This window comes from Chrysemys picta, chromosome 3 (assembly GCF_011386835.1).
Source record: "Chrysemys picta bellii isolate R12L10 chromosome 3, ASM1138683v2, whole genome shotgun sequence".
NCBI classification, from domain to species: domain Eukaryota; kingdom Metazoa; phylum Chordata; order Testudines; family Emydidae; genus Chrysemys; species Chrysemys picta.
In genome coordinates this window covers 195,367,470-195,381,593 of record NC_088793.1, presented here as the reverse complement: position 1 = coordinate 195,381,593, position 14,124 = coordinate 195,367,470, and the positions used below count along the sequence as shown (strand labels likewise).

Genomic DNA, 14,124 nt, shown 5'->3' with positions numbered 1-14,124 from the left:
TTGTTTTGTTTAAAAGGAAGACAGTGATATTGCACTGGCAAATTCCCCATAGAAAGAAAGAGTGGAACAAAAGAATAATAAAGGCACCTCAACTTTTCCTCATTGATGTAGGACAGTCTTATAATATGCATCCAGATATCCTCCAACCACACAAGCTGAAAATTGATCCACTTTACTGCAGTTCTGTAACCATGTGGGAACCAATCCTGTCTGTGTTCTGTGCACATCTAAAATTCCTGCTGAATGACCTGCCGTGGGAACGAGTTACCAGTGACCCAGGTCTGTGGTGGAAGGCGGGTGCAGGTGGAGTGGGTGATCCCAGGGCTGGGGCAGCAGGAGGTGTGTGTGTTTGCTTGGGGGGGGGCAAAAAACCTAGAGTCAGCCCTGGTTGGGGGCTGCTGTCTCGGGGGTGTCTGTGGGAGAAGCGGGCTGGGTGGCACGGAGGGGGGAGGGCTCCAGGGCTGGCTCAGGCTCAGGCCTGGCCCCTTGAGGCGCAGCGGGCTCCAGGGAGAAGAGCCGCTAGGGCGTGGCGGCTGCCCGAGGGCGGCGCTCGCCGGAGCGAAGGGCTCGCTCGGGCCAGAGTCGCGTGCAGAGGCGCCGGCAGGGGTCGCTGTGGCGAGCGCGGCGGGCTCCGTCCATCGCTGGGTTTGTCCCCGGCCGGCCCCCGTCACTTGTAGTCCCGGTGGCCCGGCCGGCGCTCGCTCCGCGGTCCGGCATGGCGGCGGAGCAGCCCCCGCCCGAGGGCTCCAAGCCGCTGAGCGGGCTGCTGAGCGGCATCGCGCAGGCCACGTACTACGGCCACGCGGGCATCACCGAGGAGCTGCTGCGGGGCCAGCTCTACCCCGAGGCGGCGCCGCACGAGTTCCGGGCCCTGCTCGCCAAGATGAGCGGCGTCCTCAAGGTAGCAGCGCCCGCGGCCGGACAGACGGGCTGGGACTGGGGCTGGGACGGACACGCGGGCTGGGGGACCGGGCGGTGGGGTCGGGACGGACAGTTGATGTCACCGCTTACGGGCACCACACGGGGAAGGCCTCATGGGTTAAACAAACCCAACTCCTCAGTCTTCTCCTGAAAGGGCCCCGCGAGCATCCGTGGGACCGAGCAGAGTTTGGGGCTGGGGTTGCCCCGAGGCCATGGGGATGGGCCTTGAAACCTCAGAAGAGCAGCAGGGTTGGCGCCTGCCCGTTCGCTTAAAAAATAAAAATGCCCCTGCTCCTGTCGGTCTGTTCTTCTGCCATGTTGCAGTTTCAACCGTCCACAGGAGCTGCACCCCAGGTTTGGGACAAGTTGGTGGGTAAAGCCATGGGACGTGGCTGGCGTGGCGTGCGGTTATTAGTGTCTCGAAGATGGAAGAAGGCTACGTTTTCTTTTAAATGCTCTACTGGTTGAGGCTGGTTTGACTAGCCACTGACTAGACATAACTAGGGCCCTACCAAATTCATGGTCCATTTTGGTCAATTTCATGGTAATAGGATTTTTTAAATAGTCAATTTCATGGTTTCAGCTGTTTACATCTGAAATTTGCTAGGGTTGTAACTGGGGGGGGGGGTCGTGACATAACAGGGGTCTGTGATGGGCAGTGGGATTGCCACCGTTACTTCTGTGAGGCTGCTGGCAGGGGCGCTGTCTTCAGAGTTGGGTGACCAGAGAGCAGCAGCAGCTGCTGGCCAGGTGCCCAGCTCTGAAGTCAGTGTCGCCACCTGCGGCAGCTCAGAAATGAGGGCCACAGGGTATTGTGGGGGTCATCACTTCATTCCCAACATAAACTGGGTAGGAAATAAGATATTTTATTTACCTAATGAAAATCTGTTTGCAGGGTATCTCTAGTAGAGGAGGAAAACCTTCATCTGGCATTGGAAGTAGAAATGTTTCTTAGGAATGTATTTTTTAATCTCTAGGTCCTACCAGGTCTAGATCCTACTAAGAAGTTATAGTTATTAGCAGACTGCAGTGGACAGTGATGCTTTGCTTAAGACTGTAATTAAGAGGTATACAATAATCAGCCCATTGGTTCTATCTTCATTTGGCCCAGGTGGCTAAATCATTGCTGCCACCTAGTGGGGAAAGTGTTAGATTTCTCAAATTATATTTTTAGGGATTTTTATTAGTAGTACTAATGGCTTTTTGGGATACTCATATCCAAATGCATTTAAAAACATTAGTTGGCTTGCATACTGTAAACAGTGTTGTGCAATGAATGTTTCTATTGTACTTTTTCCCCTAAACACATTTTTTTATTTTTATGTTTTGTATACATACAAAACAAACGTTTTGTACCCTATATTTGTACCATCACAGTGTGTCACTTTTTTATTAGATACTACTTGTATTGTTCAAATTATTGTCTTTCTGAACAGTAGTTGTGGCTCTTGTGGAGTATTTGGAACTGCTATACGTGACTTCTTATGGACCAAAAACTAGCAGGGAAGAATAAATGTATATGTCTTTATAGATATTTTTTTTTGTTTCTGATTGAAATCGCAAGGTTGAAAGTAGGCATTGTCCAAAAAGATGCTATAAATGGCATCATCTTCTTGTTCCATGTTTTGCTATCAGTTACTTCTGAAATGAAATATCGTCAGTTTACTAGTGAAAACAATAACTTGGTTTCTGTATATGGATATGCGCAACTGAGTATCTTAAATATGAGCTGTTGCTTCAAATCCCATGCCACCCATATGCTAATGGCTGAAATCACCAGCTGCAAAGTCTGCCTGTTCTTCCATGACTATATTGGCCCTGCAATGCAAATCATAGCAAACTTTGTTTTTGTCAGTAAACTAAGGAGTTATGTACACTTTTGCCAAATAGTGTTCACATTTAAATAACACTTTAAACTGAGAGTCATGGTCTGGATATGGAACTAAGAACCAAAAGGTCTTGCGTTCTGGTTCCAGATACTGATTCCCTCGGTGGCCTGTGGCAAGTTTACCTTTCTAACTTAGGGTACGTCTATACTTACCCGCTGGTTCGGCGGCAAGCAGTCGATCTTCTGGGATCGATTTATCGCATCTTGTCTAGACACGATAAATCGATCCTGGAAGTGCTCGCCGTCGACGCCGGTAATCCTGCTCCGCGAGAGGAGTATGCGGAGTCGACGGGGGAGCCTGCCTGCCGCGTGTGGACCCGTGGTAAGTACCTTTAAGTTCGAACTAAGATACTTCGACTTCAGCTACGTTATTCATGTTGCTGTAGTTGCGTATCTTAGTTTGAACTGGGGGCTTAGTGTGGACCAGCCCAAAGTTTCCCTTTATATAAAATGGGGCTATTACCTCCCTCACATGACCTTTGAGGATTAAGGACCTGTCCCTTTAGGTCTTTTCTCACATGCACAAACCTTATTAATTTCCCACTACTCATGATTCCTGATAGTGTTTGCAGCACTAGGCTATAATTTTGTAAACCTCTTTGCAGATAGAAACACTATTTATGCTATTTTTTCTGTTTTTGTGGCAGTGAGTAATTTTTGGGATGACCTGGTTATATGTTCCCCTCTCTTCCTTCCTTTGCAAATTGTAAATATGGTTTATTGTTATCACATTAATTCTTCCCATTCTATATTTTTGTTTCTGACATCACATTCTGCTGCAATCAGGATTTTTTAATGGCCTATATTTTGACTGATGGTTCTTGTTTAATTCTTGATTTGTTTGACTTTATTCTGTGTCTCTGGTTCTGGGTGTGTCCAGTGTACTGTGTATGAGAGCGAGTCTACACTACCGGGCTACATCGGTCCAGCTGCACCGCGTCTGGTGAAGACGTGTATAGCACTGTTGTGGACAGTACTTAAGTTGAGGTAACTTATGTCGCTCAAGGGGGTGTCTTTTTCACACCTCTGAGTGATGTAAGTTACATCAACTTAAGAGGTAGCATAGTCCAGCCTTCAGGGTAGTGAAGATTCGCTAAGTCGACCGCAGATCGCTCTCCTGTCGACTCCAGTACGCCACCGGAACGAGAAGCGTAAGGTAAGTCAACGGGAGGGTTTCTGCCATGGACCCAGCATGGTCTAGGCACTGCAATAAGTTGACCTAAGCTACGTCGACTCCAGCTACATTATTCACGTAGCTGGAATTGCATAACTTCGGTCGACTTAACCCCATAGTGTAGACCTGCTCTGAGATTCTTTTCTTGTGTCTGGTCCTTTAAGTCTTGTTTTCAATCTTTCATTGGGCCCCTTTCTCATGTCTCCTCTTTTTTTTTTTTTTTTCCCCTCTCTTTCCTTTTTGTGACTTTTTATACTTCCACTTTTTAATCTGAGTGCCATGGTAGGAAAAGAAAAAGCTGGAAGTGAGTGCAAAAAAAGATGAAATGTAGTATCTTAAATGTATATAGCATCATCATTCCCCAAAGACCCCTAAGTTTGTAAAGTGCTTCATCTACTCCGTGTATGTGGATGTAGCTCTGTAGATAATGTTCACCACCACTGAAATGTGGCAGCTATTCAACAGCGCAAAATACTGTATTGTAGTTCAGGGCCGGAAGTAAAGAAAAATGTCATATCCAGTTGAAACAACAAGGGAGATTTAGGTTGGCAGAATGTAATTGCAAGAGTTGGAATTTGGCCAGGATACTGGGGTTAACAATGCTTTTCTTATGACAAGTCCCATGTTTTCTTTAATGACTACATGAGTTCAGATCCTCATTGTTTTTAAGGCAACCCAACTGCGCAGTGCCTATAAAATCATGTTGAGGCATTGGCTCAGTATTGACTCACAGGATAGGGTGTCATTAGCTGAACCTTGAACACTGCTTTCAGCAGCACCAAGAAATATTTGGAAGACTTCAATTACTGATTCAGATTGACTCTTAATTTGTGATATGTGACAGTATTATGTTCAAAATGGTGCGAGTGGGTTCTACCTAGCTTTCAGAAAATTTAATTTTTTCTAGTTTAAACCATTGCTCTTCACCTATAATTGTCACGCTGTTGAGGTTTGTGGGTTGGGAAGATGACACACACAGTGGGGAGAGGGTTTTTTTCCAACTGGAGTATTGGTCCAGATTGGAAGCATCTTTCCCCTCCTTTATTTTTACTTCCCTTTCTGCCTCTCTTCCACCCCCTTGTTGTCCCTATCTTTTCTCCCCATCATGTTTATGCTGTACTGCTGCTCTGTATTTGCTTATAGCAGGGTGAAAATAGGTTAAATTCTGATAATTAATTTGAGATTGTGGTTCTCTCTGCTGCATGTGCATTTGGAGTGGAGTAAAATGTGGAGTGACATGCGAAAAAGAGAGTATAAGTGAACAAGAAAATGTTTCAAGGCGCTTACATCTGGCAGACCATTGAGAAAGCACGTACAGTCTGTCCTGGGAATGCTAGGGATGGGACTAATTCAGGAGCCTGTGAAAGCTGCACCTTAACTTTCTGCAGAGGTTAATTGGTCAGTATGGGTCTGTCTATGCTGCAGTTAAAAAACCCCGGCTGGTCCATGCCAGCTGACTTGGAATAGCACTATCTTAGCTTTCCTTAACATTTCTTTTAAAAAGAGCAACATAACAGTTATATCTATGCTTTCTCCTTTTGAGCTTTCTTAGCAGGTTCATAGGTCTTAATCTGAAGATGATGGCCATAGCAACCATCTGAGGGAAATGGTGTGAACAGTTGGGGGAAAGCCAATGAGGGCTTCCTTTTCCTTATTGGATATTGGGTGCTTCAAGAGCAGAGTGGATGACTGGCTCCACCTGAAGATCTGTCATATAACCTCCTTAGCAGTTGTCAAATCAGTTCCCAGATGTAGGCCAGCCATATCTTGATTTTCCATTAACTCCAGAAAATCTCCCCCACAATTGTGATGTTTACAGCAATGCTGGGCATTTCTCACTGATGCTTTCCTTTTTTCCCCCTTCCATTGGTGCGTGACAGGGGATGGGAAGGAACATAGGAATTGCCATAGTGGATCAGAATACTTGTTCATCTAAGAGCACTGGCCTTTCTCTGGCAGTGAAAAGTATCTGAGGCTTCAGAACAAGGCAACCTCCATGCTTCCTTACTGCATAATGCACTTAGTCAACTGGTCAATGCTGTGCACTTTGTGCGTAATTTCTCTCTGATAATCACATGCAGTCCAGTCACCTGATGCTGTGAAGCATGAGATTTGATAACCCACATCACTCTTAGGGCAGGTCTATGCTTACAACACTGCAGTGGCTCAGCAGTACTGGTGCAGCTGCACCACTATAATGCTTCAGTGAATATGCTACTATGCCAACGGGAGAGCTTCTCCTGTTAGGGGTAGTTAATCCACCTCCACGAGAGGTGGGTAGCTGGGTTGATGGGCGAAGCTCTCCCGTTGACACAGCGCTGTTTACACTGGGGGTTAAGTTGGTATAACTGCGTTGCTCAGGGGTGTGGATTTTTCACACCCCATAGCTACATAGTTATACCAGTGTAAATGTAGAGTGTAAACCTGGCCTAAGATAGTACTTGTTTCTTTTCTTTTCTTTTTTTTTTATGATTATTAATGTTTCTTCTGAGACACAAAATCAGCCACTGTTTTGTTTCTGGAACACGCTTTCTTCTCCACTTGTTTGTGTTTTTTCCCCGATCTCAGTTTTTTTCATAGAGTGCAATTAGTTGTAAATGAGGTAAATGATCTGACCTTTGTTTCCAGAACCTCAAAACCCTCCTCTAGGGTGTTAGGATCTTGTGAGTTTATAAAAATATTTTTTCAGCCAATTTGGTTTTGTCAGAAAGTAGTGCTTAGTGGCAAGGAGGCCAGTGTTATTGGACTGCATGCACAGAAGAGATCTGTTTTTAGATATCTCTCTGTTTCCTTTTAGTGTCTTTCATCTCTTCATGGCTGAGTTCTCCATAGCCTTCTACACCCTAAGGTTACAGAAAAGTTTAGGAACGTGGGCAAATAAAATGATAACCAAATAGTTTGTGGGAGCTCTAATGTGGCCATTGTAACTTCCAGGCACTTCTGTCTCCTAAAGCAGGGGTGGCCAACCTGAGCCTGAGAAGGAGCCAGAATTTACCAATGTACATTGCCAAAGAGCCACAGTAATACGTCAGCAGCCCCTCCATCCGCTCACCCCCGCTCCCAGCGCCTCCCACCCACCGGCAGCCCCGCCAATCAGCGCCTCCCCCTCCCTCCCGATCAGCTGTTTCGTGGAGGAGGCATTGTGGGGGCAGGAGTGAGGGCGAGGAGTGAGGGCATGGCAGGCTCAGGGGAGTGGGTGGGAGGGGCCTGTGGCAGAGCCAGGGGTTGAGCAGTGAGCACTCCCCGGCACATTGGAAAGTTGGTGCCTGTAGCTCCAGCCCCAGAGTCGGTGCCTATACAAGGAGCCGCATATTAACTTCTGAAGAGCCGCATGTGGCTCCGGAGCCACAGGTTGGCCACCCCTGTCGTAAAGAGAAAACATTTTGAAGTTGGGACCCTAGTACAAAAATATAATTCAATAAAAGTATAGAGAGACAAGACGGGTGAGGTAATATCTTTTATTGCACCAACTTCTGTTGGTGAGAGAGATGAGCTTTTGAGCTACACAGAGCACTTCCTTAGGTCTGGGAAAGGTACTTGGGCCAGTTCTACAGACCTATATCAGTGTAACTGTCACTTAGGGGTGTGAAAAATCCACAATACCTGAGTGATATAGTTATACTTAACCCTGTGTGTAGACAGTGCTATCCCATCAGCGTAGTAGTGTCTTCACTGGTGCAGCTGCGCAGCTGTATCACTGTACACGAAGACAAGCCCTCAGGGTATGTCTGCACTACAGTGTTAAGCCAACGCAAGTTATGCCAACGATCATAAACCACTATAATAACATCGATTGTGCATGCTCACACAACATGCCTTGTGTCAGCTGAGTGCATCCACAGTTGGTGCTCTAGCATCGAGAGAGATCAGTGGTAGGTAACTATCCCACTTGTGCATGATGAGTGAGGGCTCACCGTCCCATGATGCAGTTTTTTCTGTCCCATCATTCCATGGGCTTCCGACTACGTTTCCTGATATTTTTCAACAGCCCCTGTAAACTGTGTGCCCCCCTCTCTGCCTGAAAGCATGGATCCTGCACTGCTCACCAATCTTGTGATGTGTTATATAGTAAATCCTCACGTAACATTGTCCCAGTTAACGTTGTTTCATTGTTACGTCGCTGATCCATTAGAGCAGTGGTCTCCAAACTTTTTTGATCGCGCACCCCCTGCCGCTCTGAAGCAAAAAAAAATAAAAATAAATTCGGACTCCCACCTGCACTGCTGAAGCGAAAAAAAACCCGTTTGGACTCCCGCCCGAATCGCCGAAGCAGCAACAACAACAACAAAAAAGCACTCCTGCTGCCGCACACCCCACTTTGGAGACCACTGCATTACAGGACATGCTTGTTTAAAGTTGTGCAATGCTCCCTTATAATGTTGTTTGGCAGCTGCCTGCTTTGTCCACTGCTTGCAGGAAAAGCAGCCCGTTGGAGCTAGCTGGTGGGGGCTTGGACCCAGGGTGGGCCGGCAGCCCACCTATCAGCTCCCCACTCCCCTAAGTTCCCTGTGCAGCAGCCGCCCAGCAGGCTATCAATTGCTGGGCAGTTCAGGTGTCCCTCCCCCACTGCCATGTGCTGCTCCTGCCCTCTGCCTTGGAGCTGCTCCCAGGAGCCTCCTGCTTGTTGTGCAGTGGGTTGGGGGGGGGGGGTAGAGGGGTGCTGATGTCAGGGTGTCCACCTCCCCCCACTCCTGTACCCCATCTCCACAGAGCGGGGGGACACACACACACAACAGGACTCAGGATGGAGGGAGCTTGCTGGCAGCAGCTGGTGTCTCAACTTGCTGATCTACTTAAAAAGACAGCGTACATAGAGTGGGGTCAGTGTATTTAAAGGGGCAATGTGCGTCTCTCTCTCACACACGCACACACACACACACGATGTGTGTCTCTGTCTCTCACACACACACATGGCCCACACGGCAGTTTGGATAGTGGAGGGAGTGGTGTACTGCAGTGGGATAGCGTGGGTTCATCATCACGTTCAGTTTCAACAAGGAATGTTTGCAGCCACTGCCGCATCTATAGTTTCTCCTCCCGCCATTCGTGCTGTGAGTATGAGGCTACATTAACAACAATGTGTTAACCCTTGAGGGCTCATCCCAGTGGTAGTTCATCATTTAGCAGCAAGGCATTCCCTGGGAAATATCCCACCCTCTTCCACCTTCTGACTTCACCACCTCAACCAAGCTTCACAATCATCATTGCTGTGTGTGTATGTATGTTGTGTGTGTGTGTGTTATATGTTATATATAATATATATGTTATTCCTGCAGAGTTTGTGGTGAAGATGCTCTATGGTGGCGGGAGAGAGCTCTCCCGGTGGCATAAAATACCCACCCCCACGAGTGGCAGAAGCTGCCTTGGTGGGAGAAGCTTTCCCGCTGACATAGCACTGTACACACTAGTGCTTATGCTGGCATAATTTATATCTCTTAGGGGTGTGGTTTATTCATACCCCTGAGCAACATAAAATTATGACAGCTGTAGTAGACAACCTCGGAATCACAGCTAAATACCAGGGCGAACAGGTAGTTTAGCATAAGTAGTTAATACATATTCTAAGGCAGTGGTTTTCAAACTTTTTTTCTGGCAACCCAGTTGAAGAGTATTGTTGATGCCCGCAACCCAATGGAGCTGAGAATGAGGGGTTTGGGGTGCAGCAGGGGCTCCGGGTTGGGGGGGGCTCAGGGCTGGGGCAGGGGATTGGGGCGTGGGCTTACCTTGGGTGGCTCCCGGTCAGCGGTGCGGCGGGGGTGCTAAGGCAGGCTTCCTGCCTGTCCTGGCACCACAGACCACGCTGTGCCCCAGAAGCGGCCAGCAGCAGGTCCGACTCCTAGGCAGAGGTGTGCAAGCGGCTCTCACCCGCAGGCACCCCCCCCCCCAATTCCCATTGGCCGGGAACCAGCCAGTGGGAGTGTGGAGCCAGTGCTTGGGGCAGGGGCAGTGCGCATAGCTCCATAGGCCCCCCCGCCTAGGAGCCGGACCTGCTGCTGGCCACTTCCAGGGCACAGCACGGTGTCAGAACAGGTAAGGACTAGCCTGCCTTAGCCGGGCAGCACCACCAAAGGACTTTTAACGGCCGGTCAGTGGTGCTGACCAAGTGCCTTACATTCTGTCGCGACCCGCAGTTTGAAAACCACTATTCTAAGGGACCGTGCAAGGTGAAGTGGCCTGTTAACACCACTGTAGTCAGAGGCGGGGAAAAAGAGCTCTGGGTAGCTCGAAAGCTCATCTTTCTCACCAATAGAAGTTGGTTCGTTAAAAGATATTATGTCACCCACCTTGTCTCTGTAATATCCTGGGACTGACACGGCTACATAAACACTGCATACCACAATGGAAGTATAGACATTTTCGGTAATTATATGACTTGCTGTGGAATATTTTGTAATGGAAACAGTTCCATTCTCTTCCTGTAGGTGGCAGTAGAATACCAGCTTTGCCTCAAATGATTGCTTGATAAATATGTTGGAAACAATAAACACTCTTCAAGTATTCTTGTCACTGGATTTTCTGCTTGAGACCAAACTTTGTATACTTTGGCCGCTTAACAATAAAAATATTTCATTCAGCCTTAAGATTTTAAATATTTGGGTTTGTATTTGACTTATTAATATTCATTTCTGCAAATGCTGAATATATGTTAACATTGTAATAAATATTCTGGTATTTGACTGCTAAAATATTAATCAGACTTGTATACAAATTATATGATAAATAAAAAGCTCTTACTTAAGTTATTCGATGCATCCAACATCCTTGTACATTTAACTCCTGTTAAATATATTTGTCCCTTTCCTTCTTTATATCTTTTCAGAAGTATTGGAAAGCGTGCCTGTTTCAGTACAGGACTTTGATTCTGATTGTTTAATTTCACTGTTCATCGGTCAAGAGGCTGGTAGTGCCATTGGTATTTTGGCTATATTGTACCAACAGCATACACGGTTTATGTAACTGCTGTCTTGAGGCCATTCCTATATTGTGACGTGCCCGGTACTTCTAGTGATTATTTTTCTCCCTATCCTTCAACAACATCTCTTAAATAAGAAACCTTTTAATCGAAATGTGATCTGAGGGCATGTGGGGGAGAACACAAAGCCAGTAATGATTAAAACTGTGCCAATACAGAAGTAGCTCTGGAGGAGCTGTGCCACACTTCAGATGCTTGTAAAGGGTGATTTGTTCTATTATGATGTGCTGGCTCTCTAAAGAGTGTCATGCTGCTTCCAGAGACTGATCTCAATCCCTTCCCTACAAAGCTACTGTTGTTTACCCAGAGAGAGGAGTCCCAAAGTATTACTGCTGCCACTTTACTGGGAGCTGTGGTTATGAGTCTATTGATTCTCTTGCAAGGAGACAGTCCTAACGTCAGGGGACAGGGCAGAGAGACTACCATAGGAAATCACTCATTTCCGTGGGCTCCGAGCCTTAAAACCACTCTTCAGGGTTTCTACTGGCAACAGTTTGTGAGGAATAGAGGTATTATGGTTTCCTGTTCAAAGAGGGGCTGCCCCCCAAATGTATTGTCATCCCTCAGCAAACTTAAAAGAGAGAGCCTAGTAATTCATGTAGTTTCTAGATGGCAATTTTCCTGGTGGGGGCTGCCAGATTCCAAGGGAAAGATATAGGCTGGATAGCTAGTTCTAGAATCTTGTTCTGCAGCCTAATCCTCCTTTAGATTGAAACTGTATATTTTACACTGAATGATAAAAAAGTAAAAATTCAGCATCTGAAATCTTCTAGGGTGTGTGTCAGATATTTGCCCTTCCCTCATGCTTCAGAGCACCCTGTGTTTTGGGAAGGTACCACTGACTGGATGACTCTCCTCCCCTCCAGGCTTCTGCAACCTCTGCGGTCTATGAACCGCCCTTTTGTATCTGGGAAATCAGTTCCTCTTAAGATAAATGTGACTTGGTTTGAAATCTTATGCAGTCTAGTGATTGGGGAGCATTGTTGCTCAAAGGTGGCTTTGTGCAGACAGGAGGAGTTGTGGAAGTGAAGGGAAATGTCTCAGGGAGGAACCTACATGGGGTTCTGTACGCTACTTTGCATGGGATTCCATGATACTTACAGCTGGCTGTGTGGTCCTGGGCGAGGATGGCCAGCCACATGCTGCTCTACAATTACTCCAGATGGTGATTCCAGCTGCAGCACTGACTGCTTTGAAGTTACTGCAGAGAAGGGGGTCAAAGAGAAAAAAATAGGAAAGTGGAGGAGAAGATTCTCAGGAATGCAAATAACGTCATCACTAGGATTTTGAAACGGAAAAACGATATACTTTAAAAATTACATTAACTGGCCGAAAAGCACATTTATGTACTCATTGGCCCTCTCCAGAGGGATCTCCAGATTATGATATGGAATTGTATAAAATGTAACAAAGTAGTGACTTATTTTTTGAACTGAGTAATTCAGATAATGATCTTAACATTCTGTAATTATACTGGATAACACAGAAGCTAGCAAATTGGTTTCAAGACACCTAGCCCCAAGAGATTTTAATACGGAACATATTGACTTCCTTTTTATGTTTAAAATCCAATTTTATTAGTAGATTCGAACAGTAGAAATCCTAGGTGGGATGGCATAATGAACCTACTCTGCAGTTACAAGTAGAGTAAATAAGTTGGTTGTAAATTGTAGAAATGTGTGCTGTATGTAAAGGAGACGTTTTCTCTCTAACCGCTTACTTTATATATTAGTACACAGTTCATTCCAATGGCTGAGTGCTTGTAATGAGTTACTTTACCTGTTACTGGGTTGCGACAGCTAGTTAACAGAAACGCTACACAAAAGTTTAGGGTAGGAAGTGAGTACCTATGAAGTTGGAAATGCAAGGGAATGGGAAATATTATTATCCAAACTGTAATTTGTCTAGAACAGTAAAATAGCACCCCTGCTATTTTATTTAAAAATTTTATTAGATTGTAGGTAACTGTATGATCAATCTAAAGAAGACTAGATGCAGGTCATCAGAAGCAAGAAAAGCAATGGCAGAGAGGAAGTGGGGAAAAGGAAGTAGAGAAGACTGGTCACAGGGCATTCTGTGAATGGAGAGCATCTAAAGTGGAAATTAGATCAAGAGGCTTACAGCTGAACAATGGTGTATTGATTATACATGTCAATGAAGACCATAAGTTTTGAAAATGTTCTACTCTCAAGTCTTTTATATGTCACCCTTTCTGGGGCTGCCAAATTGCAAAGCTCATTCATTCTCTATAGGTGGGGAAGTTGAGGTCTAAAATATGGTGTGTGTTTTTTAAATTACTAGGAAGTCACATGAGATGAGGTTTTTACCCACGAAAGCTTATGCCCAAATAAATCTGCTAGTCTTTAAGGTGCCACCAGACTCTTTGTTGTTTTTTTAGAGATGGTGGAATTTCCCAGTGTGAACAGCTGTGGTATGAATAGGTAGAGCCCTGCATGGATACAAAATTTGTTTCTGTATCCAATCCGCAGATATAAAGAGGATATCTGCAGATTTGCAGGGCTCTATTTATAGGACCAAAACTTGAAGCTTGTGGGAAATCCCTGGTCATGCTACCTTCCAAAATCATGAGCCATATAGCATTTCCACAGCATGTGTAAGGCCATGTCTGCTTTAGCTGGACAGAAACAGCAGGAATTGTTGTCCTTTATTCCAATTTTATTCATTCTGATTGGAGACCAGTAAAATCAGAGTTGTATTTTCTGTTGTATACGTTTGAGACATAGGTCTAGAAAGAGTCATTTAATAGAGAGATCATAGTCCACTCAATACTGTAAACTGTAGGTTTCTGTCCATATGATTTTTTAAAGGCTCCAGGCTGACCTCCAGGGTATTGATAATAGAATAAATGGCAAAATCAGGACCCCTATCAAATCCACTCTTGTAAGGTCAACAAGATGGCAACTTCTGCAGCTCCAAGTGCATCCAAACTGAAGGTGTCTGTAACTATCTTTTACTGGCAAAAGAGCTGTTTTGTTTTTGCAAGCTGAACGGTATAACAAGCTCTGAATAAAAGGATACCATTGGTACAGAGCTGAGTGAAAATGGCCCTAAGCCGGTACTCCTTCCATATCAAAGGCTTCCCCCTTACAAGGAAATCTGGGTTGCCCCAAAGAACTTCTGTATATAACATGGGGTGAAACTTTAGAA

General features: G+C 45.7%; 1 protein-coding gene across 4 annotated transcripts in view; it reads left to right on the top strand.

The window, feature by feature from the left end:
* Positions 1-577: 577 nt before the first annotated feature.
* The window catches only part of COMMD1 (copper metabolism domain containing 1), a 129,298-nt gene continuing 115,751 nt past the window's right edge, over positions 578-14,124 (top strand). Inside the window, exon 1 of one of the 4 annotated variants that reach the window (XM_024109074.3) lies at positions 578-901. In XM_024109074.3, the coding sequence (XP_023964842.2) occupies positions 716-901 (186 nt within the window). In that variant the 5' untranslated portion in view covers positions 578-715. The remainder of the gene's footprint in view (positions 902-14,124) is intronic. The other 3 variants (XM_065589749.1, XM_065589748.1, XM_024109073.3) reach the window with 3 other exon arrangements.